Source organism: Siniperca chuatsi, linkage group LG20 (genome assembly GCF_020085105.1).
Source record: "Siniperca chuatsi isolate FFG_IHB_CAS linkage group LG20, ASM2008510v1, whole genome shotgun sequence".
Classification (NCBI taxonomy): Eukaryota; Metazoa; Chordata; class Actinopteri; order Centrarchiformes; family Sinipercidae; genus Siniperca; species Siniperca chuatsi.
Window position 1 is genome coordinate 10,435,215 of NC_058061.1, and position 27,275 is coordinate 10,462,489.

General features: G+C 39.7%; 1 protein-coding gene and 1 long non-coding RNA gene across 7 annotated transcripts in view; one reads left to right on the plus strand and one right to left on the minus strand.

Moving 5' to 3' along the window:
• LOC122867465 overlaps positions 1-27,275 on the minus strand; it is a 103,336-nt gene that overhangs the window by 61,947 nt on the left and 14,114 nt on the right. For all 5 annotated transcript variants that reach the window (XR_006375920.1, XR_006375919.1, XR_006375921.1 and 2 more), the window contains exon 3: positions 8,333-8,408. This is a non-coding gene — a long non-coding RNA (uncharacterized LOC122867465). The remainder of the gene's footprint in view (positions 1-8,332; positions 8,409-27,275) is intronic.
• Positions 1,878-4,853, plus strand: LOC122867462 (zinc finger protein 503-like). 2 transcript variants are annotated; one of them, XM_044178281.1, is made up of 2 exons: positions 1,878-2,648; positions 3,269-4,853. In XM_044178281.1, the coding sequence occupies exons 1-2, from the start codon at positions 2,409-2,411 to the stop codon at positions 4,700-4,702; spliced, it is 1,674 nt and encodes a 557-aa protein (XP_044034216.1). In that variant the 5' UTR covers positions 1,878-2,408; the 3' UTR covers positions 4,703-4,853. The 2 variants fall into 2 exon arrangements, with proteins under 2 accessions (XP_044034216.1, XP_044034215.1); XM_044178280.1 differs by having other exon boundaries at positions 2,032-2,663.

Consider the following 27,275-nt stretch of genomic DNA (forward strand, 5'->3'; position numbering starts at 1 on the left):
CAAGCACTTCTATACATAAAATCAAGACTAAAAGTTAAACTAAGTCACAAAAGTGCTGGAGGCAGGTGGAGGATAATCTCAACCACCAGTTTAGTTCAATCAGAATTTATATGAACGTGAATACATTCAAAGAAAACACTTTAAGAAAAAAATTTAACTTTGTTCTTTCAAGAACTAAAGATTCTGAAAACTATAGTTTTTTCCAACCTGTATGGTGTTCACTAGTTTCCCAGTGTTTTGTTTATCACCTTGTGTTGTCTTTAGCCAAGGACAAGGGTAAAGGACAGTCAATGGCCAACTGTATAACACTTTACAAGAAAATACAGTAAAATAGAAAAAAAGGTTTTTATGGATCATTACTGAAAATGTGCCTGATGAACACATTTTTATGATTAAATTGTTTAAATTTTTATGTGATGAAAAGGTTACATTTTGGATACTGGTAACAAACTGGTAATAGATTGTGCTTAGTAAAAAACTGTGCATGTTTCAAAAAGGATTCAGTGAACTTTCCCTCAGTTTAGCCCCCTTTTTATTAGCAAAAGTTTGAGTTCTGACATATTTTTCCTGAATTCATGACAAAATATGAGCTCTAAGGGACTTTTAAAGAAAAAAAAACATGAATTAAACCTTTAATGAAAACATGAATCCTTAATCTTTAAATGTACAGCTGAGATAGAGGCTTGTTTTCTGTATAATCACCTACTTGAGGTACCCAACCCTGCTTGTAAACGGTTGTGTTTGCACGGACTCTGGGTGATTCATAAACGTGTCCTTGTGTGAAATACTAGCAGGAGATTTCAAGCTTTCTGTTTAAAAGTAATGAATTACAGCGACGAAAAAATGTGCAGCCATTTAAGGATAAAGCCGAGAATTTGGTGTCTGCCGCGGCGAGCCATCCATCACGTCCACAATAAAAGAGTTTTTGCCTGACGGTAGAAATTTATGGTCGCCCTTCTCTGCCCTAATAACTCAAAGCGCTGTGTCAGAGCCTGACAGCCGTTGCCGAAAACAGACCCCCTGTTATCAATCAAAAAACACTTGCATATGTTTAACTTTCGCCTGATCAGCAAGACATTTATAGGCTATTGAGTAATAAGATAAGTGGGTCTATTTCGATGGGAAGAAATGTGGAAGCTTTAAATGATTAATGGCAGCCACAAGAGGTTTTTTTAAGCGCTCTTGGAATAAAAAGAAAGGATTTTTGGCTTGAATGTGGCGGAAATATGGGAGAATATTTTTAATTTCTAAGACTGAAAAAAAAAAAGGTGAAAATGACTATTAAATAGATGTCTGTAGCAGAATTAAGGCTCTGTAAAAAAAAATGCCTCAGAGCTTATCTCCAATTAAACAAATCGCAGTTTTGAGTTTTATCAGAACAGATGTAGGCCTAAATTATGATGGAGGGAGGGAGAGACACATCACTTTACAGTAGTTGACCTGAATCTGACTGAGAAGAGGCAAAAAAAAAAATCTGCAGACAGCTGACAGATAACTGGCGTGCAGGACAGGGAACTGACAGATGACAGGCTGTGTGATTGAGAGGAAAAAGTTGCAGAAAATGTGAAACATGCCGATGGATATCGGTGCACGCCTGGGGGGATATCTGACCAGAAAAGCCCTCGGTTAGTTATTTTTCTTCTTTTCGAGTCAAAGGTTATTCATTAAAGTGTCTCTTTTGCAAATGTCTTGCACGGAGTAGGCGGGACTGAAGTGCTGTCTCCTAGCTGCAGTCTAGTTATTCAAAGAAAATGACTTACTTAAAGTTAGAACAAGGAGTGTAAATGTACAATATTTTCGACAGAGGTGTCAATTTGCCCAATACCTTACAACAAAAGCTTTTTCGGACTGTCTGGAATAAAAATTGTTTTAATTAAACTGTATCTTGTGCTCACTTGACATAAAAGAGGTTTTGGTCATTTTCATTCCCTTGTTTGCCTTTGTCCACCTTCCCCAAAACCACACAAGATGCAGGGGCAGCGCATGCGTCGAAGCGTCAATTACGCAAAGACATAAAAACTCAAAATTAAAAGCGCTCGGAGTGGGTGAAATGTGAAATACCAACCCTCCGATCACATCGGGACCTCTTTTTCATTGGGAGACGGCACAAGCTGTGATCTACGGACTACTTCAGATGCTGCTTGAGAGGAGGCGGAGTGATCTCTCCTGCCCGCGACCCACGTAAACAGAGTCAGCTCTCTGACCTGCAGCCACACTGTCAGAGCGACGCCGGGGATGAAGCAACGCGGCTGTACGCACGGATTCTGCTCACACACTGCGCGTCTCTTTTAAGGATTTAACATTGTTCCTTTTATCTCTGGCAAAGGCTTTAACCGTCTGACGTTTTGAGTTTTGACTTTCTTTACCCTACACATGTATTTCTCAACCATTTCGACGAGAATTGGGTCATGATCACATCGCCCACGGTCTCTGTCCTGAGAAATAGCACGAATCCAGCGTGGGAGAGCGGCTCCTCGGGGGAGAAGGGCGCAGTGAAGATCAGCCAGCTATCCGTCCTCAACTCGGTCTCTCCTGCAGACCCTTCTCGCCAAGCCAGTCGTCTTCCCATAAAGGTTTTGAAAATGCTTACGGCTCGGGCAGGACACCTTTTACACCCGGAGTACCTTCAGCCTTTACCGTCCACCCCGGTCAGTCCCATCGAGGTAAGCACTAACATGATTTTTGTGAAAACGTTTGCGCACACGGGCAGCAATTCGCTTCCTAATATATTGTTTCACTCTGAAATCACTGGACACCAAAGCTTCCGCTATTATGGGATGGATTTTGCGGACAAATTTGGTCTATAACTGATGACAAACAAGATTTTATTTGTACTGTGTGATGAATTATTCGATAGAGGAAAGAATAGCCCTCTCCTAATGAGATGTTTAGACCTGATTTCAGAGTTGATTTCTGAAATCGCAGATTCTTTTTCTGCGTTAAAATAATAAACAGAGGTGTCGAAATTGAACTCGCTTTGGAAATTAATGACCTTGTTGTAGCAAATTGATGCCCGTGTCTATAATGTCGTTTTCGACCCGTGGCAGTTGTACAGTCTTATCTTCTATCTCATGTGAATCAGCTCCGTGTGTACGCTCCCTCTTTACATGCCTATTACAGTTGTTTTGAGTTTCAACCCGAGATAAGTTTATGCGCAGTGCGTAAACCACGCGGAACGGTCATATGTGCGTATTTACCACAAAACATGATATGTAGCCTATAAGTGCTTTTATGAATTTCGTTAATTGTGTTTTGTTTTATTTCACAGCTGGATGCCAAGAAAAGTCCTCTGGCTCTTTTGGCTCAAACGTGCTCTCAAATCGGCAAACCGGACCCGCCGTCCTCCTCCAAACTGTCCTCTGTGACCTCAAATGGATCTAGTGACAAGGAGTCCAAATCCGGTCCGCTGAAAATGAGCGACATCGGTGCCGACGACAAATCTAGCTTCAAACCTTACTCCAAGTCGTCAGAGAAGAAGGACTCCAGCAGCAGCCTCAGTGGAGATAAAACCAGTTTCCGAGTGCCTAGCGCCACCTGCCAGCCGTTCACCCCCAGGACAGGCAGCCCCAGCTCCTGCACCTCAGTCTCTCCACTGCCGGCTGACGGCAAAGCGGGGGACAAGGAGGAAAAGAAGGAGTCTGACAGCAGTAAAAGCAGTACGACAGATAGTAATAACAGCCATAGGATAAGTGGAATTACCTCTGATGGCAGCCAACACCAGGAGAACACATCTGGATCAAAGACTGTTACATCAGACTCAACATCTGTAACCTCATCGTCCTCCTCCGTCCTCGGCTCTGGACTGGTGGCCCCTGTTTCCCCATATAAGCCCGGTCATACAGTTTTCCCCTTGCCACCTGCTGGTATTTCCTATCCCGGAAGTTTAGCGGGTGCCTATGCAGGTTACCCGCAGCCGTTCCTCCCTCATGGAATGACCCTTGACCCCACCAAATCCAGCAGTCAGCTTTTAAGTGCACAGTTTGCTGCTGCCAGCTCACTGGGATGCAATAAAGCAGGAACGAGTCCCTTAGCTGGAGCATCCCCGCCGTCTCTAATGTCTGCTAGTCTGTGTCGAGACCCCTACTGCCTGAGCTACCACTGCACAAGCCATTTGTCCGGTGCATCCAGCGCTAACTGCGCACATGACTCTGCGGCGGCTGCTGCTGCCGCGCTCAAGTCTGGATACCCGCTCATGTACCCGACGCACACGTTACACAGCGTGCACTCCTCGGCCCCGGCTTTCAGCGGACATCCCTTATATCCTTACGGGTTTATGCTGCCCAATGACCCCCTGCCGCACGTGTGTAACTGGGTGTCTGCTAACGGACCTTGCGATAAGCGCTTTTCCTCCTCCGAGGAGCTTCTCAGCCACTTGCGGACTCACACGGCCTTTGCCGGTACGGAGAAGTTGATATCTGGGTACCCGGGGTCGTCTTCTCTCGCCAACGCCGCTGCAGCCGCTGCTATGGCTTGTCACATGCATATGCCTCCTAATGGCAGCCCAGGCAGTCCCAGCACGTTGGCCCTCAGGGGCCCCCATCACCCTCTCGGACTGAGCAGTCGCTATCACCCCTATTCAAAGAGCCCCCTGCCCACACCCGGGGCCCCGGTGCCGGTGCCCGCGGCCACAGGGGCATATTACTCCCCGTACGCCTTGTATGGACAAAGACTGACAACAGCCTCGGCCCTAGGATACCAGTAGAGACAAATAATTATACATTTATAAAGAAGATTTAGGCCCAATGAGTTTTATATTGTACTTCATGCAGGGACTGGATCCATGTGGGGATCAGTGTATTTATTTGCGATAGCTTCAAGCGTGACTAAAATAAAAAATAATATAACTTTGAAAAGCCTCAATGTGCATTATTTTACACAGGAGAGATCATTGTGTTTACCTGCTGTGCATCGAAAAAGTTTTTGTGTGCAGATTTAAATGGGACCTTTTAAGTAATATGGATTTTTATTCTCTATGCTGAATCAACTGTTAGTCTTGCAAAAGTTATTTTCATTCTGCCTTAGTCAAACGGGTTAGAGGGGCGTCAGTGCTGAGTGATTTGACAGAATGATGGACGTGGAAAATCAATCAGAGCAGCTTCTTCAGAATTGTCATTGATTTATTTTGTGTGGAGCGAAATATTTCATGAAGCCCGTTTTTACCTGGATTGCATTGTTTTAAAGCTTCGGACAGCTCTGAAACTGTTTACACTGGTCTATTTTAAAATACACATTTACTATTATACATCAACTAATTATCAGTTAGGTCAAATCAGGTTTTAAAAAAAGCTTTAGGTTTTTATAAGAGGAATTTAACTTATTTCTTATTTAGTTTTTCATATGTTTTGTGGCATTAGTTTGGCTGTCCAATGAGATTGTAGGCTTGTGAAAGGTTACTGCGTTTTTTTTAATCAAATATATATTATTCAGTTATTTAATTGGTCCATGTTTTGTTTATGAGGCTGTGGCAAATGTAAATGCATATGAAGATTATATATATATATATAATTTTATTGTGGACAGTCATGGCAAAATCAAACTCATTTCATATTATTCATAACTTTGGTTTTGTCTTTTATGTTTTGGTGTTACCATGAGGCTAACAATGGGTTTTGCAAAGGGCCTACAGACAGAGAAATAATTATATTATTGCAAAACATTTGCATGTTTTTATATTTTCAACAAGGTAATAGTGAAGCTTCTGTAGGAATGTATGTTTTTGTTTTATTAACTTATGGTGACAAGAAGCTAAAACCACTTACAGGCCTTGGTGCCTTAACTACAGTATGTACAGTGTGTGTGTGTGTGTGTGTGTGTGCGTGTGTTCAGATGCATTTTCTTGGGCACGACAAAACATGCTGAATCTTCTCAATCACGAGGTCATGGATTATGGTTTCATTAACAAAGACTAACGAGCTACTGATATCAGCGAGGAGCTCGCTAAACAAAGATTTACGATGACACCAGATGTGGGACGTTTCCACAGCTTTTGTGATCGCTGTAATGAAGCCATGAAGCAGAGAGCAAGAAATAAAGCGAGGCCGAACTATTTAGTCAGCCCCTTAAAACAAATAAACTAAGTCAAGCCAACAGTGTCATTTCATTATCCATCCTCACTAAATCAGGCTGTTCTCCAGCAATAAAATCCCCATCATTAACGGTCAGATGTCATATTCATCAAATCCACCCATTCTTCATGTAGATGAGTCCTAAACATAGCTCAGTGATAGATGGTAATAAAACCCCTAACCCACAATTCAGCACTGCAACCGGTCAGCCATGAAGCCAGTGTAGATCATATGTGATGCATCTTTTTTCATTTACAAACAGCACATCAATATGATGTGAACAAATGGGATTAAGACCTTTCAACATTATTTCTCAACATTTAATTGATGTGTGACACTGCAGTATAAATTCACACATCCTCTCGTGTAAGAACACCAGCCAATAAATTATTCAGCAGATTTGATTTATTACATCAGTTGCTGGATTATTTTGAATTTAGGGATAGATATAAAGTCTGTGCACTATAGCAAAGCATCTGTGCTTGTTACATGTGGACTAAATTGCTTGAAAATTAACATTTAATTAGCAAATCTTAGATTTTATAGTGTTAAAGTGTTTCTTATGTAATAACCTTTTAATTATTAACAGTATATTTTCAAGTGATGGATATTATAATGTTAATATTTCTTTATACAGGAAGTCTCATTAAAATAAAGAATTATTTTCCAAGAGAGACCTGAGAACCAATTACAAACACTCAAGTGACATGAGTCAGTCTCATAAAACAGCCAATACACACAAAGAGAGAATTCAAAGTATCGCAAATGATTAAAAATATCAGAAAGGGAAAGTCCCTCAGATGAGTAAGTGTCTCTGTAACACTTTATCTTAACCCTATCTAGCATTTATAAGCATAAAAACTTTTAATAAATGTTTATAACTCTCTGTAATGTAGTTGTAAGCAGATATAAATGTTTATTAATGTATTTGTCAACAACAAATGGGGGGTTGTGTTGCTATTATTCCAGTAGAAAGGAAACCACTTTTCCAAAGTTCAGTGTTGGTATAAGAGTAATCTGCTCTAAGCTGCTGTCATTAGCTTTGAATTCAACTTTAAGGATAAAACACAAAAACATCCTCTAATATGTTGTCAACTTGGACAGCAACCCCTTATAAATGAAAACAAACTGCAGATATGCTGCTGTGGTAAATGGTATCCAAAGATAATTCACTAATAAGACTGTACAGTGGATTGTATAATGGTTATTTCTGTTTTAAAAAGGAGAAACAAGCTAATCTCCAGGATAAGAATCCAAATCAGATGCTGCATCATATAGATGGAGGTAATTGGTACGTCTGTGTTTATTACATTAACTGGCTCAGTGGGCTTCACTTGCATCTATCCTACCAAGTCAATCTTTACGTAGCAACAAAGGATCTCTTTCCCACATGTTTGAATGTAAAATACTGTCAGGACATGAGACACTGGACAGCTTTGTGACTACATGTTGAATCACGGGGACGGCCCCACCTGTTCTGCTTTGAACTGCAGCATGAGCAAGACACGTGGCCTTCACCTGAGGGGGAACAGATCAGCACAGCGTGGTCCATCGCAGACATGTTGATGTTAAAAATGGTCACTTCTGCACAGCTGCACGCCATGTGTTACACTGTCTATGGTCTGTTATGGTTGAAGGTGGTGGACATCATCACCGCTACGCTGAGCTGATGTTCCTCCTCACAACGCCCACAGTCGTGTACGAAAACTGACTTTTCAGAAATAGGTTCATGCATCCAATAGATACATCAACCAGCTTTCAAACACTTGTTACACATGTTGTGGTCATATAATGAATTTAACACCCTTTTGACAGCCATATTAATGATCCAAGCAAGCGATTTCCCCGTTGTTACATAAACTTTTTCTGCTTTGAATAAATCTTCCCGAATGCTTATGTACTCTGGCAAGGCAGGCTGATCTCTGTTTACAGACGCAAAAGCCGATGACCTTTTGCATGTTCAATCGGCTGAGAAGTGTGTCTTCCATCATCCCGAGAAACATGATGGTTTATGTTTGCAGGAGAAAGGCTTTTGCTTCTCCAAACAAGCCCCATATTTATCATCACTCCATCATTTCCTCCCTTTGACAAGCAAAGTAAACAGTAGGAATGCAAAGTTAAAGCTGGGTTTTACTGAGCCGTTGAACTTTGGAGCTCGTCTTCTTCTGTCATCTCAAGTGAGGCATCATAAAATGAAGGCAGTGAGCTTGGTACACTGAGATTGTCTTAATGTGGATAACTTGTGTGTGTGTATTCCGTATACTCACAATAAAGTGTGCCTTTTTGAGTTACGAGTCAGACGATGGGAAACGGAGAAACAGGGAATTTTCCCTCGAAGAGAGTCTGTCAACACACAAAGCAAAGGAAAGAGCAACAGTGAGTTAAACAGTGGGCCCTTGTCTTTCAGCACTCAACATGCCCTATAATTTACACACCACTGACAGGGGCCATTTTGAAGTCTGTCATAGACGGCAAACTTTTTGTCTCCAAACGTCTTGCTCACAGTGAGTCAACTTCTACTAGGGTCTGGGTGATTAATGACTTACGGCCTTATTGTGTGGAGGTGGCTAATTAACTACAGGCTGACTGGAGAGACATGCTATGAAAACCCTCCTCTGATAACCCCAACTTTTTCCCCTCCTCATCTTGGCATGTGGAAGCTCTTACTGACAAATTTGCAAGAAGCAGACTAACCTTGAGTAAGATGAATGGCCTCTGAGAACGGTAAACAGCCTTTAATTTAACAATGTTTAAATGTATGACACGCTGGCATTGTGCTTCCGCACTGTTCATGCTCTCTGGTTGGAAAACGCAGCCAAAGCTACCCCGCTGTTGGTTTAAAATTAGGCTTGGCATATTCATGCAGGGAGTTTCTGGGTGCTCAGCCTGGCAAACATGTGTTCATTGCCTCTTTAAAGTTTCTGCAGTCCCTTCAGACTGACATTCTGAGACAAAGACAATCAGTTTCTTCAGCAAACTAGTCTTAAATGCACTGAGCAGGCAACCAATGAGAAGAGTATCTGATAGTCATAAACAAATAAAATTCTTTTGTAGAGCCAGCAGAGGAAGAAGACAAAGAAAACATTATGTTGCACACTAACTAACAATAAACCAAAGCCACACAAGCTTTTCTTTAAGGTCAGTGGCTTGTTGTACCAGACACACGAGTGGCCAGAAATTGTGCAGCCATCTCTTCCACTTTATCTCCCCCTTCCTATTATTAGGTTTGTTAACATACTGTATTGCCGTGTTTGCAGTCATGTCGACAGGCTAACTTAATCAAGTTACTATTGAACTTGTGTGCTTCGCCCAGCGCGACAGTTTTAGTACCAGAATTATTGCCTTGACCTACGAGAGGAAATTAGCTGTGGACACAACTTTTCTTCCTGGTAAAAAAATAAAAAAATATTTACCAGAACAGTGACAATGATGGAAAATAGCAGAGAACAAAAATGTTCCTTCAATAACGTTGCAAATGAAAAATGCCACGTGGACCCAAAGTGGTGCAAAATGCATAATGCCAGCTGGCAGACCATTACAGGTGATGGACATTTCACTTACCTAAGTCAAATATAACAGACTGCTGTTCATTAATATACAGGAGGGCCTGCAGAATTGAGCCTGCCATCTGGTTAAATCGACAGAGTAATCTACAGCTCGTGATTAGGGCTGAGGAGCAGAGTTTCTCTTTAATCTTTTTCAGGTTAAAAAAAAATTCCATCTGCACCATGTGGCACATCATTTTTCTTTAAGACAAATGGACTGTTTTTGTATGATCCAAATTTAGATCAGCAGAAAACAATCAATCTTGTAAAGGGCCTGGGAAAAGAATTGAGATTTGGATTCTGTTTTTCCCTCCTCTTGTTTTTAGCATCTCACCTCTCACTTTCCATTGCATGACTAGCTTTGCAGCCTTCCGCATTCTTCCCATGATGCTCTCTATTCAGAGTCATCACATGGTGTATACCGGCCCCTGGACTAATGATGAATATGAAAATGTCCCTTAATATAGTGGTCCCTCTTCAGCTTTGTTCCCTGAGGCGCTCCATAACAGATGTGACCTGTGAGAATATGTGACACCAGAACCAAAATCCACACTGAGGCAAAGAAGACAAAATACTTCAAGTCATCCTGTCTGCAAATTAGTGAGATGACACAACTGTCAGGTGCCAGCCTCCTGTGATAGTCCCCCCCCAACCCACCCCATTACAGGAGCAGCGATGCTTTCACTGCATGACAAAAGGGAAATGGGTGCATGTTTTTTTATAGGAGACCTGTCTGTCAGCTGGCTCTCAAGTCATAACAAATCACCAGCACTCAGCTGAGGCTGAACATTCAGGGCGTCAGGAGGAAGACGGATGACCTGCAGGCCTTTGAAGTGCTCTGGCAGTTCAGATGGCTCAGCGGCGCTGACAGAGAAATATACACAACAGAGCAACCAATAATGAGAACATTAAACATTCCAGCCACCTGACAGGCTGACAAAAACAGCCTGGCCCCACATCAATCATCTGCTGAGACATAACCTTGACAATTAGTCCCCTCTGATACTCCCCGTAACCCCTGGGCCTGCACTGCAGTGTGACTCCACTTAAGAAGGAGAAAACCAAAGAGCTTAATCTAATTCCTTAATTCTGATTGATAAAGACATAGCAGCGGCAGAGACCGCAATATATCGATTCAACAAAATGATGGATTCAGAATCAGTTGGCAAGCTCTTTGTGAAGTAATGACTCTCCGAGGATAGATGTGAAAATAGAAAAATGCACATACTGTAGTTCAGTTATTTTCCTGGCTGCCTCTGAAGATGTTTCGGCTAAGAACACAAAAAATGTATCCAGCACATGTTTATGGCTCTGCCTGCTCAAATATGTGTTTTAATGACGCCCCACAGGCATTTGGAAGCTATATAAATACTTGTAGCAGAGCCAATACTTGTTTCAATATACCTCAAGGCATAGATCAGCATAAAGCATGAATAGTTGTTTAATGTGTGCCTAACGAGGTTACATATCTTACATCTGTATCTGTGTAAACATGTGCTAAATGTCAAGTCTGCTATTAAAAAGAGATATAAATTCTGCTTACTAAAAGGCTAAATATTATTAATGCTCTAAAAGAAATAACTCAAGTGCTTTTTCTTTTGAGCGAACTCCTCATTAGTCATGTACAGAATATATCTTTACTCTATCCTGCACTCTACACTCCAAATCCAAAGCAGTTGACCCTCCCAAAAAAGCAAGGGGCCACGTTGTCATCACTCTATTCACTCTATGTAGTTACCATATGACAAATGAGCCTTGTGAAATGACATTTCCCTTTTGCCTTCACACCTGTAGAGAAAAAGCAAAGCATCCAACAGATGGATGGATGGCAGAACCTCAAAACTACTGTATCTCCCTCTGATTTGGTGAAATGGAAAGAGCCGGGCCAATGACTGTTTACAAAAACTACCTGAAACGGATCTGCAGAGTTCCAAGCCCTAAGGATGATAAATGGCTTCGCTAACCCTGTGGGACTGCAGACCCAAATGAGGACGGAGCTAATTGCCGTGCGAAATGCTTTGGCATGAATGGAAAGAAAACTGCGGCCAAAAAAGGGCCCAGTTGCTGCTCTGAACTCCTAGATGGCTTTTGCTTACAAGAGTTCACTTGGTGTCCATAAATCATGGACTGCTTACAGCTGAAACTGCCCTTAGTCATCAACATGCAATAGACTGAGTGACAGATTCCATCCTGACTACATTAGCCCCCAGTTCAAACGAGGATCATTTTTTTTAAACTCTCCTACCATCTTGAACCTCACAGGAAATGAAAACCAGATGGCTGAGGATAGCTGTGTATAACATAAAGCTGAGCTCATAAAGGAGAAAAAGACACAAAACAGTAAAAAAAAAGAGAAAAAAAAAAGCATATACATTGTTGAAGGAAATGACAGCGGTGAATTTGAGGTATCCTGGGTTTTTGATATCCTTCAAATACTGCTTCAGATATGGTTTTATCCTGAGGCTATGATCTGCAGTACATTACTCATTTTCAACTGACAGGAGACCTGAAATGTGTTTTCACTCTGTGTTACTCCCACACATGTGAGCAGTGCAATCGCTCCACAATCATTCTTAGCTGCGTTCAGGATTTCTAAACTCCAATCTTGAACCAGAGTATATATCTCCAAAATAATTAATTCATTTTATATTTTAATGTTCATAGCAATAAATGATAATGGGATACATGTGCCAGATTTTTTCATTCCAGTAAGTGCGGTAGTCAAGAGGAAGTAAATGAGTAGGTGAAAATGTTCAAAGGTGCCCTGTCCCACAATGTTAAGAAATAATTTTTAAACAATTCCTGGATCTGCATCACTAATCACTTGTTACTTGGCCCATGGCCAAACTCTAAGCCAACTTTTTGTTGATATCAATTCTAAGTGTATTTGATAAGCTGTAGCAATGAGTTAAAGTCTTTCATGAAGAGAACTTAAAGGATAAAGCTTGCGATATTATATATTTTTGTTACTGTATGCAAATCCCACAAAAAGACCAAAAACTAACAAAGGATTTTGTGTGCTAGTGAGAATTTACAGCAGCAGGAGGGTATGTAGGATTGACTCAAAATAAACTACAATGGCCATGTTCATCATAATGACGGAGCATGTTGCCCAGTGCAACGGTGAGGCTCATAAATGTGTTTTTAAATGTTTTTGGACAACAATGGCGATCTATGGCTCAGAAGAATAAGCTATATCAGGCTGTGGCTACACAGGAAATACTTTTGGTCTTTTCTTGGGATTTGCTGAAGATAAGAAAAATTTGTAATACCACCAGACTTATCCGAGACTTATCTTTAGTCTCGAAAAGTCTTATAAAGCTTAATTTTGTCTTATTTGGAACCACAGTCACGTTTGATTATTGTTTAAAGGGTCGGTTCGCCCAAATTACATAGAAACTACTTGGAACTACTTTCTACCAAAGAATTAGACCCCATTAAAACTTTTCACTATTTCTGGGGGGATAAATGTTGCTGTTGCATTTTTAGCCATGGCTCTAGGGATGGCAATGTCGGTCTGTCGGTTGATCCACCACTGCCATCAGGAGGTTGATATTTTTGGCTTTTACAGAAATATCTCAACAACTATTAGATTGATTGCCCAGGCATTTTGTACATACTTTTATGGCCCCCAAAGGAAGAATCCTACTGACTTTGGTGATTCCCTGACTTTTCCCTGTAGTGCCACCAGTAGGTCAAAGTTTTCACTTATCTTATACCTCAACATCTTCAGGATAGATTGGCACAACATTTGGTACAGACATTCATGGTTTCCAGATGATGAATCTTATTGACTTTGGTGATCCTCTGACTTTTCTTCGAGTGCCACCATGAGGTTGACATTTGGTTTTGAGTGAAATGCCTCAGCAACTGTTGGATGGATTCCCATGAAATCTGCTACACACATTCAAGCCCCACTCAAGATAAATTGTATTCCCTTTGGTGATCCTCTGACTTTTCCTCTAGTGCATCATCAGGTCAAAATTCCTTTGTCTAATACATTGGTTTATGACCAAATACCTGCAAAACTAATGACATTGCCATCAGCCTCAGCTATTCTTTGTGTTTAGTTCTAATTAGAATGTTAGCATGCTACCATGCTAAACTAAGATGGTGAACATGGTAAACAATACCTTTTTAACATCAGCATCTTAGCATTGTTAGCATGCTGACATTAGCATTTAGCGTCACAGTGTCGCTAGCATGACTGTGGAGTCTTAGTCTTGTTTAATTCAATGCTGTGAGCATTCCAAACTCAGAGGCAGATACATCAAAATCTGAATATGGACAAATACAACCAAAACTATCTGCATGGCTAGACACTAGTGGTCTTCATGGGTCCCCTTGGTTCATAGTTATCCGACGTACATCTCAGGACCCGAGTCCAAACTGTATTAGTCTAATAATCAGGTCTCGGTTCTGGGTGTCAATATGGCTAATACCTAAATGAACCCGCTATCAGCTCTGCTCGTGTGATGTGTCAAAAAAAAAAAAGTGTATTATTTATGCATGTTGAGTTGTGGTAGGTTTTTCATGAGTCTACTAGATACGACTAGAGGTACATTAAAACGAATTATGCAATATGGGCAATGTTACACAAACTTTTTACTGTATAATAAAACATTTATACTGATTGTTTAAAGATCACAAATGATTCTCTCAGGGAAAAAACTATCCCCCAGTTCAGTACTAATAAGGAAATCTGCATATCTCACATAATAGCACATATTTATCACGTTTTGTAATCAGTTTGGTCAATCTCTCCCAATGCCTCCTGGGGATCCACCTAATGAGTCAGCTTTCAAATATATTTAATTCCTCTAATTCCAAATAGGTAGAGCTTGCAGCTGGTAAATGTTTGCTCATGATCCTAACTACCAGCATGATTGGACCTTTAAAGTATTCTTTTTGTAATCTATAATGTAAAGGCCATGAAGCACATTATGCTCAGCTGGTAAACATCAAAGCAAAATCACAAAGAGCCTCATGTGGACACAAAGAGCTGCACTACAACAACAAATGGCTGCAATATACTGGAAAGCAATTTATAGTGCAAAGTAAGTCTTTGTTTTTAATAATGGTGATTTATATATGTTTATCTCAGGGATCTTTACCCCACAATACATTCCTTATGTGAGCTGCAATCAATTATATTTTTTAGTTTTCTAGCCACCATCAAGCAGACCTATGAAATATTCCCACCTGTCCTTCATGCCATAACGTTATTTGTGATTTTATTTTATGAGAAAAGCTGGTGGTGACTCATTTTAATTCAATTGTATGAACCGGAGGCACAATCTGTTTTTCATGTTCTCTGGCTCCAGCTGAAAACACCTGCCCTGTTCTCACAGCTAATATATTAAGTAGTAAGTGCCTGAGCAGATGTTGTAAGGTCAGCAGGGAGTGCAGGGCCTATAGACCACTCAATATTTATTGGACCGGATCAGAAGGCAATGACATGAGCCGTCTTCTCTCTTGATAAATCACGTTTTACATACAGGTAGAAGCCGGAGCATGCTCTACCTTTCTAGAAACACCTTTTTCAATTTGCCAGCCTCTAAATCATTACAGAGGCCTGATATTAGCAGGTATTTCTACCATTAGAAATGCCAATCAGGGAGAAACCTCTTGGAAAATGTTCGAAAAACAGTTCAACTTTCTCAGTGGAAACTGTAACACTCTGGAATTTTTTATTTGTGTTTGCTTTGCAATCACTCACAGAGATCAAAGCCTATGCTTAAGGCCTCGGTGTCAGTGCAAGACATCGATGACATCTCCCATTCACACCGCGTCTTCTCCTCACATCTCACATGCACTCAGTCGTCACATCCCACAACAAAGAGAGATGCCCCAAGTTATCATCCATCAAACCGAGCCTTTTATGGCCCATCAAAAGACAATGAACTGCCAGAGTGAAAGGAGTGTTTGCAACATGAAGTGACAGCGAATACTCCAGACACAGATTAAACAGCGTTGGAAATGAGAGAGCTACATAATGTTTGGGTAATTTGTGAGAATTAGACATTATGATTCATCTTTATGAAGGGAAGGAAGCTCAGATATAAGCACAGCATGGGCCCCTGCTCTGATAGTTCAGGCATATCAATTTACTTTGGTTTTGAAGTATAGGCTTCATATAGTTACAGAGTGAAACACTTTGTTTTCAAACATTGTCAAATGTCTTTCAGACCTCAGTTCTAAGGTATGAGCTACATGTTAAGATATAAAACAGGCTTGCTTTCCCTCAAAGGCATCCCATTTATTCCCTCTACTATCAAAGCAAGGGAGGTTTAAGAATAAAGGAAGCTACTGGCAATACAGTACATCATTGTGTACAATATAAGACTTGCAACATAAACCATCAACAGCTCTTATCTCCATGGATTATTCCTCTCAAGTCAACCATCAAGCTCTGTGGGTATGGCAACATATACAGTTGTGGTGTGCGCTACCACGTGCAGCCTAGATTTTGCTGAAGCATTCGCAGAGAGTGAAATGGGACACCGACATGATTATACTGTATCCAGTCTGTTTCTGATTTATTGTGACAGCAGAAACTCCCTGTAGAACCACGTCGTCAGGTGCTAGGACTTGTGCTGTGTGGGACATTTGATAGGCTTCAGGCTATTAGTCAAGACCTTGTGAGAAAGTCTCCAGAGATGCTGCTGAGAACACTCAAAATCCTCATTACTAAATATACAACCGCATATCTACTAATGGTGAACGGAAACAGACCACTCACACTTGGCTTGAAAAGTAGCAGCTGTGATTTTTTTTTTAAAACTAGAAATGCTTTAAGGGGTAATCCGCAAGATCCTGATTCTTTACCCCTGCTGCGGAATTTAAAGTTTTTGGCAGCGTTTGTTTGCTATTCAGCAATATATCTCAAAAACTAGGGAACAGATTTCAATGAAATTTGATGAATGTTGGAACAAGTGATTAGTTTTAAGTCCTAATACAGAATGGATCCAACATAATGAACATTTGAACGTTGTTGCCATATTCTCATGAACCTGTCTCATGTGCTTTCCATGTATCTCATAATTGTTTATGTATATTTTTTAAGCATATCTGGGTACAAACCATTGACTGTATATAAAGATGGACGACATGACGGCTTCCCAAAAGTGAAGCCAAAACATCTCGATCGCCTCCTGGTGGCTGGCTGCAGTATAGGTCACAAACCCCGCCCCCTCCATGTTAGCGGCTGGGACGTGGGCCAAACTAAAAAAATCAAAGTACCGTCAAATACATTTTTCCTAAAGAGGGTTCTGTCATTTTATGTAGTTCTTATCCTGCTGGTGTATGTTCTGATAAGTTTGGTTTTAATTAGTTATTTGATGCTATAAAAAGGTGATTTCACATCATGATTGACAGCTGAGGCCGGGTGTATGGGTGGGACAACCCAACCCCAATCACTACTGCGCAGACTGGCTCCAAATGACGTCACCAGTGCAAGATGGCAGCGCCCGTATCCGTCATTTTTCTTTCAGCGCAATGCATGATGGTATATACCGCTTGGTTAGTGACCATTGGTTGTACACTACTTTCCACGATGCATTCTGGGATACTTTGAGTCCACTATATAGGGTATAATAATTCTCACTATACATTCAGACAGCACTACAAAATGGCAAACTCACTATATAGTGGACTATATAGTGAGTGATTTCAGACACAGCCTATGGGTTTTCCATGCAAAAAGCTACCCCACATATTTAGGAGCAATAAATATAAAACTACCTAAACGCTGAATTGCTATTGAGTTATATGAAACTTTTATTTGTGTGCATGTCACAGATCATTACTTCCTCTGTTGGGAGTTCAAACCTCTGTTCTGAGTCACCTTTACACCAGTGCTGTGTGTCATTTCCATACTATACAATAATAGAATACAGCATGTACTTAATACTAATTTTCAAAGTATACTGCTATAAGAAATCAATGTACCTTCCTGTTTTGTAATTACAGGAAATAATACAAGATGTGCACCAAGAGACGTCAATCAAACTTTGATTAAACTTCACAAATAGAAAGAAAATGTTTTCCATGAGACTTTTGTTTTCTGAGATGTACCCAGAGCTGTTTCACCACCACCCACAATTACTTTTAATTTAAGTATTTGACTTAATTTTGTCACTTTTCCAGTGTGGATGCACTACGCACTGAAAACCTTAGAATTAGTATGTAATATTGAAAAGGCCTTTTTCACCAAGGACATCTGACATGTTACAGAAGGAAAAGCACAGGTGTTACTAGTAAAATTAATGATTGTTGAATTCCATTTAGCTGTTTCAGTTTCAGGGTCCTGGCATTGTGCATGCTGGCTCGCTGTCACACTGTCATGACTTACTGGGACACTTTAATAGAACAGAGCCATCGTTAATGTTATTAGTAACACCTGTGCTTTTCCTGCTATGACAAGACAAAATGTCTGCTGTGAAATAGGTCTATTGGGACTAAAGCTGTTTCCCAAATCCATACTACATAATGATTCTAAGTAGATTTGAGTAAGTAGTTTGTTCACACTGAAAAAGTGGCAAAATAAAAAATACTCAGTTAGTATGCATAAAATGAAATTTTAAAAAAAATGTGTGTTGTTGATGCAATACACAAATAAAATGGAGGAGCTGCTCACAGCTGGAACAAATTCAAAGTAATTATGGATGGTGGTGAAACAGCTCCAGAAACATATCAGAAAACAATAAGTAATTACTACATTTTTGGAAAGAATTGTTGCTGTCTCTTTGGCCCCGTTCACACTGCAAGTCTTAATGCTCAATTCAGATTTTTTGCTCAGATCCGATTTTTTTGTTTGGCTGTTCACATTACCTTTTAAAATGTGGCCTATTCCAGTGTGAACTGTTTGAGGTTTCAAACTAACCCGCATGGGCAAAAGAACAATAACAATGACATCAGATGCAGCACGTTGTTGCACTAAAGTTCGGGAGGTTATGGAGGAAGTAAGCATTTTCGCTTTTATTTCAAAATTTCGTGTGCTATTTTTTCAAAAACGGAGCTGTTACGGTAGGATCCTTCTAGTTTAGCTTGAATTGAAGTATCTCCCCATATACTAATTAGGTCTAACACCTCACTCTCCCTCCATTGACGCGCTCCATCGCTGTTCTCCATATCTAGTCAAGTTTTTAATGTTACTGTCTGTGTCTGTTGTGTCTAGGGTTAACTCGCTGGCGCATAATTGTGACAAATGTCGACGTAGATTGACGTAAAAGTCGCATCAAATCCGCCTTGGTTGTTCACACTGCGGCCACATTGAAAAAAATCAGATCTGGGTCTGATTCAGGACCACATATGTATGTGGTCTAAATCTGATTTGAAAAAAATCAGGTCTGGGCAAGATTTGAGTGTTCACACTACCTCTGCAGAAGTCTGACCTAGTCACTTGACCCCAAAAAAAAAAAAAAAAAAAAATCGGATTTGGGCCACTTTTGCCTGCAGTGTGAACGGGGCCTTTGATATAAGTGTAATTGGCAGTGGCTCTCCAAAGTCGCAGGTAGACTGACTTGTTGCACATGTATTTCCTGTTAGTATAAAATGGGAAAGTACATTGATATTCTTGTATACTAACTGTTAACACAGTGACGATAAGTATGTAGTATATATTGTATGCAATTAGCATGTAGCATGTGGTCTTCAGTGATTCACAGCAGTCATTCGTCAGTCAGGTGTGAGGATGTTGCCTTTCAAAAACTGTCAGAAGTGCTTTCCTGTGTAACCCAGTGCATCTGGTCACTAAACAGGAGCTTCACATTGCAGACGAGAGTGGTGGTGCTGGGGTCGAGTGGGGGCCAGGGTGACTCTGGGCCTTGGCATTCTGTTTGTATTTTAGGTGTTGTCAGCCTCCGGAGGTGCAAATGCACGGCTGTCTGAGCCACTTCAGTAGTCTGGACAGAGGGATTACGCTCCGCAGCAACTGCATGGGATCCTCCCTTGTGTTGTACACTGGAACATCTTAATCAGTGCTTATCGCTCCATTGTCTCACATCACATGACACTATGCACAGCCCTGTGTGCTATTTCAGGGACACCAGTGAACCTTTCTGTATATGTTGTTGCTCTTGTTTAGTAATTTTCTGTTCTCTGCTGTGAAAATTACATTAAAATAGTTCTAATTAGATACTGTGCAGTAAATTATTCATGATACTATCTTGGTTTGCGATCCCCTTCATGAATAATTGAAAATATACTTAATTAACACTTTCATTTAAAGCTTCCCTGAATAATGTGCAATTGTTGCTTTTCTTCTGTCAGCCATTACATGTAATTGTTGTAATATATGTTTGTCTAGGGGAAAGGGACTAAAAAAAAATAAATGCAGTTTATAGCAGTATCACCTGAACACAGCACTTAGAGCATGAAGGGAGGCATTATTCAGAATAAATGGATTATCAGGGAAACCAGCATAAATGACTCAATAAAACTGTTAAGCAGCCAGCCAGCGGTGGCCAACATGATTAATCGCAGGCGTTCCAAGATTGGATTTATTTTGTCTTTTATTTCTCCTTTAATGACTAGCCGTGAACACCACTCTTAATATATCGCCCATGTTTCTAGATTACCAGTGACTAATGAGGATTCAAAATGGCCGTTATCTACATTAATGTCTTTTTATTTGAAAAGTCAATACTGCCCGTGTGTGTGTGAGGGATATTCTAGTGAGAGGGACTTGCAGTGATCTGTTATAAGCCCCCCAATTAAAAGGGTTTTGGAAAGCATTAAGGAACACTGGCATTTAGGAGTACACGGGTGTATCATTGTATTTATAATTTTCTACCCCTCTTGATATTACTCATTCAAACAACTACATAATTTTGCTTCTCCATTTATCAAAGAGATCCACTTATCAGTATATTTACAATCCCTCCACATACATCTGAATTATTAAAAGACTCCAAGAGTATGTTGTCACCTATTTTCTCCACAGAGGATCGATGTTCTGCATTCGTGGGATTAAGTAAGCTATACTTTACATGTTGCAGTTTTCAAAGTGGTTTTAGCCCATGGAGGTACAGTATATTCTTAGTGGAGGGCTCTCAGAAGGCCTTGTGTTGAAGCAGGAGATATAGCTCAATTTAATGAAAGAGTCCGATTCAGTAATGACCCCAGTGATTCATATATCCGTAAAGGAAATCAATCCCACATCAGCTAAGTGCAGAAACAGGATCTTCTGCAGCCTTAAATCTTGGCACTGGGTAATATACGCTAAACTGTAGGTTACATTAAACTGGAACATGTCATTGATGTGCAGATCGAGACAGATGACGTTCATTACAGAGCTGAAAACAGGTATGAAGACAAAACATTGACTCCAATAACGAGCTGTAGAGAAAATGTAAAATGCAGGCCCAAGGCAATGCTTTGTCAGTCTGGACTGTTGTGCCACCAGACTGTTGTTCCTTCCATCTATGATTTAACACAGCCGAGCATGGCTAGATGGCACCCAGGAGAGGACTTGATTTTCATGTTTGCCAATCTTCCTCTATACCTGCCCATGGTGACCATAAATACACTTTTATGCTTCCCGGAGAAATGCTTAAAGAAGCAGTTTGTCCAAGTCCTGTATGGACTCACATCGCAATATTCTTGATTGATGACAGCAGCAAAGTTTAGAAGACACCCCGGAGAGTTTTCCAATCTCATTTGTTTGGGAGTTTTACATTTGAGCATAATTCCTGCCTGTCTGTATGTATGTGGGTTTGGGACTCCTCTGCTCTGAGTCTTTTGTTCCCACAGTTCACTAATGAGGCAGAGCACCACCAGTGGCCATGGTCATCTCAAAGGGCATTTTGTGGAGGGATGCCGAGATGTGGTCACCCCAAATAGGAGAGTGTTCAAAAAGATTTAAAAGGATCTCCAGGAAACCTTTAACACGCTTGGCCAGCTGATAATAGGCAAATAAATTGCTCTTGGTCAGTTAACCCTTTTCAGGCTCATTGATGGATTTAGGCTGCATATCATCACAAAACCTGACTAGGGCTGCAAACAACAAATCTTTTTTTTCTAGTAATCACTTATTTTGTCCTAACAAATATAGTGTATAGGTATATAGTGACTAACAATAGCTCTTGCATTTGAAAGCTAACCAGGAAATGTTTGGTGTGTTTACATGACAATACTGTCATTGATTACACCTACACTTACTAACTGATGAATCAATAAATCATTTCACCGCTGGTGAAAATCTCCAGTTTTGGGAAGTTTTTCTTCAAATCAGCAGAAATATTCCAGCTCCCTTATTCTGTGGCACTTGGGTTCACAAAACATTTCCAAACAATTGCAAAACCTAAAACCCTCTTCAGTAGGCACTATACTAAGACTGACAAAGTGGGACGTCTGTATATAAAATGGAATGACCCTTTGAAAAAATAAAATCCAGCTGGGCTATACATAGAGCTACAGCTTTTTCTGGGATTGATATATGGTAGCAGCATGACGCTGTCCCACGCAGCAGCTCTAAACTATCACAAATACCTCCCATCACAGAGCAGGGTGGGTCAGTGCTGGGATTGGTTGATATTATTTTTGTACAACAACCTTTTCCCTTATCGCGATGATATGATCATAAGACAAGATAATACTTTATTAATCCCAAAGGAAATTCTTGTGCCAGAGATTGCTCAAAAAGCACAACAACATAAGAATAAAAACAATAGAGTAATTAAAGTGTATAATGAGTAAATGCTAATACCAGTGAAAGACATGAAAAAAACTGTTATTAATACAGAGATACTGATATCTATCATATCACTGACCCCTAGTTTCACATAAAGTCTAACCTTTTCATTTATCAAACGTTACACTCAGTGACTGACACTCTTGATGTCACCACTTCATTCTTATGTGAAAGATATGTTGATTAGGCAATGACGCAAACAGGGCTATTTTAATACACAGGATTAAATGTATTAATTGCTGTCATCACATCAATCCAAGGCCAAGCTAAAGGAGATGACACCCAGACAGAATTAACACCTTTCAACAAAGACTGTATGAACAATGTCATTTCTAAAACAAGTTAACTGCTGTTGGAGGGTGACATCTTAGAGAAGAATATATTGTACTGTAGGTTAATGACACAGAACAAATAGAAACAAATGTGACAGTGTGTGAATAAAGTATTGATGTAAGTCAATATTTTCCTGCATACGGATATTTCCATGACTGAGACGTAATTAACATAATAACTGTCCAAGCTAAGAACACAATGAGCTCATAAACAAAGGGGGAAACGGTGGCTGGAGACAAAAGTTCATTAACCATGTGTTTCTAAATAGAGTGGGATGCCAGCTATTCAGCAACAGTGATATTAAAAGCCGTGAAAAGATATTTTCTCCATCAGTCTCTTACTATGAGCAAGGGGGTCCTACATGACCACACAATTTTATGTCAAAGTTCAAACCATTTAGGTTATTTTACAAAAGAAATTCCTGTATTTGTGTTTTTGTCTGTGCTCTTCTCTCTGGTTTGAAGTGATGTGCCCGTACTTTCTTTTCAACATTAAGGAAAACGCAACATCTAAATCAAAATCTGATGACAGTTGTTTGCTTATGTTGTTAGGCCGCTGTCACTCAAATCTGATCAAGCCACACCCACACAGTGCTGATTAAGTAGATTAGCTGAGTATTTGAGTGTTAAACTCTTAATAAATAATAACTAAGGCCTTTTCAAGACTTAAACTTTGATTGTTGCTTATTTAGTCATGATTATTTAATGTTATTAAGAAAAACATAAGATTTGAAACCAAGTTTTGAGGGGATTTAAAGCTACATATTGTCATAGTGTGACTACAGTTGCAGCTTACAAATTTTGTTAGATCGATCAATCATTTAGTTAATCAGATTAATCATTAATCAGTTAGTCTACAAAAATACTGAAAACAAATCAAATGCCCATCACATAATGTATCACCGAAGCCGAAGGTCACGTCATAAAATTACTAGAGTGAAAACCGCAGTCAGAAAACCCAAAGATACTTACAATGATATGAAAAGGCAAAAAATTGTAATTGATTACCAAAATAATCATTTCAGCACAAGTGAAAACCTTTTATCTCTGGTTTTGGTAATTTTTTTATCGTTTTAGCTGAGCTGAAAGATGCCAGTATGTTTATTTTACTGTAGCCCAATGATTCCCAACCAGGGTATACTTGCACCCAGGTGCCACGTCTGCAGTTACCATGGGGTATGTGGGTTGTGGAAGACTGTAAAGTAACAGCTAATTTGAAATAAATGGGATTTTTTTTGTTTACAAAATAAAAATACATCCACATATTTGTGTTTAGAAGGAAAATAAACACAAATAAACTTACAAATTAGTGTAAGACTGATCCATAGTATATTTACTGTCACAATAAGCAATAAACTACCAGCTACGATAAACCGATTGCAAAAACCACGTCTAGATTTTGCCACCCAAGTACAAATGCAAAGTTGACCAAACTGACTGGAAACAAAAAGAAAAAAAGAGACCAAACCTAAACATAGACAATTTCAGGATCACCATGTCTTGTATGAAGAAATAGCGTAACAATATCCAGTTTTATATAATAAATTGTGTTAAACAACATCCAGTTTGGAACATGATAACTGATATCAATTAAGGGGTACTTGAGCTCATCTGACAGGGCTATCGGGGTACATCAGACAAAGAAGGATGTGAACCACAGCTGTAGACTGAAAAAGTCCACTTTGGATCAGAAAACCCTTTCAAAACCTATAGGACTATAGTCAAGTCAAGTTTATTTATATAGCCTAATATCACAAATTTGTACAGCATACAACAACCTCTATCCTTAGACCCTCTAGCCAATATGGTCTAAGGATTTAGATCTAAAATACAGCTCATTTCAAAATTAATAGCTGTTCCTCCCCCCTGATATTTCCATGATTAATGAAAGTATTGACACATAGTCAGTGATTTGCCCCAACACATGTTGGGTGATCCGGAGTAGAAACTGACAGTGGTTTTCTGAGCCAAATGAACAAGACTGAATCAGACTGAATAACTGGCCCACATGGTTACCCAGACAAATACACTGTAACTTAGCATTTAGAGTCACATTACAGGGCCTTATGCTTTCCTAGTCAATAACAAGATGATTGGTTGGCAGTGGCATGTCTAGTTAGTGGTACATTTTTGCGCTTGACATTTATCATAGCTCTGGGGTCGTGAACTTGAGGCTAAACAGCAACTGAAACATTAAATGTGAACGGCTGCAACTTTGCCATCTCGGAGGCACTGACATAAGTGTTTTCATGCTGAAACAAGTGACTAACTTCCGCTAAGCTAAACACGTCTTTGTTCAAACTGGGACATTATGCGCTAAGAGGGACATATACTCCAGGGTTGGCAAAACAATGGCCGCTTTAACAAGCAGATTATTTGCTGCATTTGATATTAATACCAATTACTAGTATAGATGGATGTCTTCCTGTAAATCAAGTCATGTGTTTTGTCTAAAGAGGCCAACAAGGAACAATCATTCCTATTTAGACTGGATACATTCTGTATACTCAGTTCTTGTGCCTGTAATGTAGAAGAGCATTATAATTGTACCATACCAGAAAGCAACTGGCATAAAGATCCAATTGTCCTTAACTATATAATTGCTGAAATGGCCATTTAAAAAGGATGTTCTTTACCTCTGCTTGGCAAACATTCTGATTCCAATACTGCAGATTTCTATTAGCAAACATCTCTGTCATGTTTTGTGACTCTACATTTAAAAACATTTCCACTGTGAATGGAAATCAAACAAGAAGAAGGCTCTGTTAGAATACATTTAGAAGAAGTGCAGAATCTGTAGTTCAATAAAACAATCCAAAATAGGTCAATTTCCACTCTTAAGCTTAAAGCAAATAGGATGCTCAATAAAAACATTGCACTGGCCCTCTCTGTTAAAAAAATCAATAGCTAGAGGACAAAGAACCTATAGCCATCACTTAATTCTCTTATCAGTGTGATTTAAGGGACAAGGATGATGTTAAATAACTGTAAATCCTTATCTTTGACTTTGTGGGTGGTTTATGGCAGTCTCAACAGCAGTTCAGAGACAGAATGTCCATACCTTCTGCCGGATACACGATTTATAGCTTTATTACTCTTTGTCTAAAAGAGCAGAGAAACATATAATTGAAAGGAAGAGATAGCAGCTAGCGGGTGGAAGAGCTGGAGAGGGGGCATGCAGGAACTGAGACTCATCATTGCTAGAAACATATCACAGTGACAGTTTTATGGCTAAGAAGCCAGCCCTCTGTTTTTTGGGGGTCGTTTTTATGAAACAAGCAAGATCCAATTTTCTGATTCATCTGCAAACGGTCCGGACTGAGTTTAGTATTCTAACGCCGGGCTTCAGACTGGCCTATATGAGCGTAGAGGTCACAGAGAGGGCTTGAGGAGTTGAAGTCATGAGTTTGCGCTCACACTGTCACAGGCCCACTCATATTTTTGCCCACAGTGACAACTAGCTTATTGTTCTCCCTGATAAGGCTTCAGTGTACACAGTAATGGAAATTAAGCAGGGCATAAGTCACGGAGAAATTGGGTGACAGCAGATCAATAGATAGTGGTGAAGCCTCAGGGACTATTACTGAAGAGGACCCCTTTGTTTGTCCACTGGTGGGGAGAGTTAGTGGATGTTTGGTTCTGAATTAACAGTCGAAACTAAGAATACATTGAACTCATAAGAGAAGGGGAAAAGGCGCTTGGTGACATGAGTTCATTAGCCTGACCCGTGTGTGTTTAAAAACAGGGGGATGTCATTATGAGGTCACATCAACCTCCATTTTTTTATTTTATTTTTTTTTATAAATACAAGATTATGTCCATTATTAAAGGGTCAGTTCACCCAAAACACACAAAAAAACATTTTCTCTATAGTGGTACCTAGCCATGCAGATATTTGACGGTTTATTTTCCCAGGTTTTGAGATAACTGAAAATTTCCACTAGCACCTCTATATAATGCATCTCCACTGTGTTAGGGTGGAAGCAGAAATCTCACAGATGGACAAAAACCTATTGACTCTTGAATTGTAAACATTTGGCATTTTAAAGTACATTTTGCTTATTGTTTTCTTTATAAATGTTTGCGGCTATTCGACTTTTGAATTATATCTGTTTTGTATATTTTAGTCAGTTTTATTAGTATGCTGTGTTCAGTGTTGTCCTGTCTGTCCTGCTGCACTATGAAATCACCAAGGCAAGTTCCTAATACATTTTATTGTAATCCCAAATTTTAATCAAATCACACTGGACAAATAAAACACACAAACAACACCACTGAAGGTCAGTGAGAAAATATGCTCTATTGAAATTTGGGTGAACCGACCATTTTATTTGTCTAGAAAATAATAAAAAATTTGTCTAAGGTGGCCTCTTCAAATTACTGGTTTTGTCTAACAGTCCAAAATCCAAATATATCAAATTTACAACAACATTATACAGATAAAAGCAGCAAATTCTTACATTTGAGAAGCCAGAACCAGCAAATGTTTAGTATTTTTGCATGAAAAATGGCTTAAACGATTATTTATTCACCTAAATTATGGTCAATTCATTTTCCATCAATTATTCGACTAGATGTTTCAACACGACAACCAATTTAGCCATTAATCAAAGAATCTGCTTTGTTAGCAATGGTGTTT

What these genes read in the sequence shown, in the direction of transcription:
- LOC122867462 (XM_044178280.1), top strand. Translation starts at nt 2,409, where the DNA reads ATGATCACATCGCCCACGGTCTCTGTCCTGAGAAATAGCACGAATCCA. An exon ending in CCCCGGTCAGTCCCATCGAG is followed by an intron (nt 2,664 to 3,268) that starts GTAAGCACTAAC and finishes TTTATTTCACAG; the next exon opens with CTGGATGCCAAGAAAAGTCC.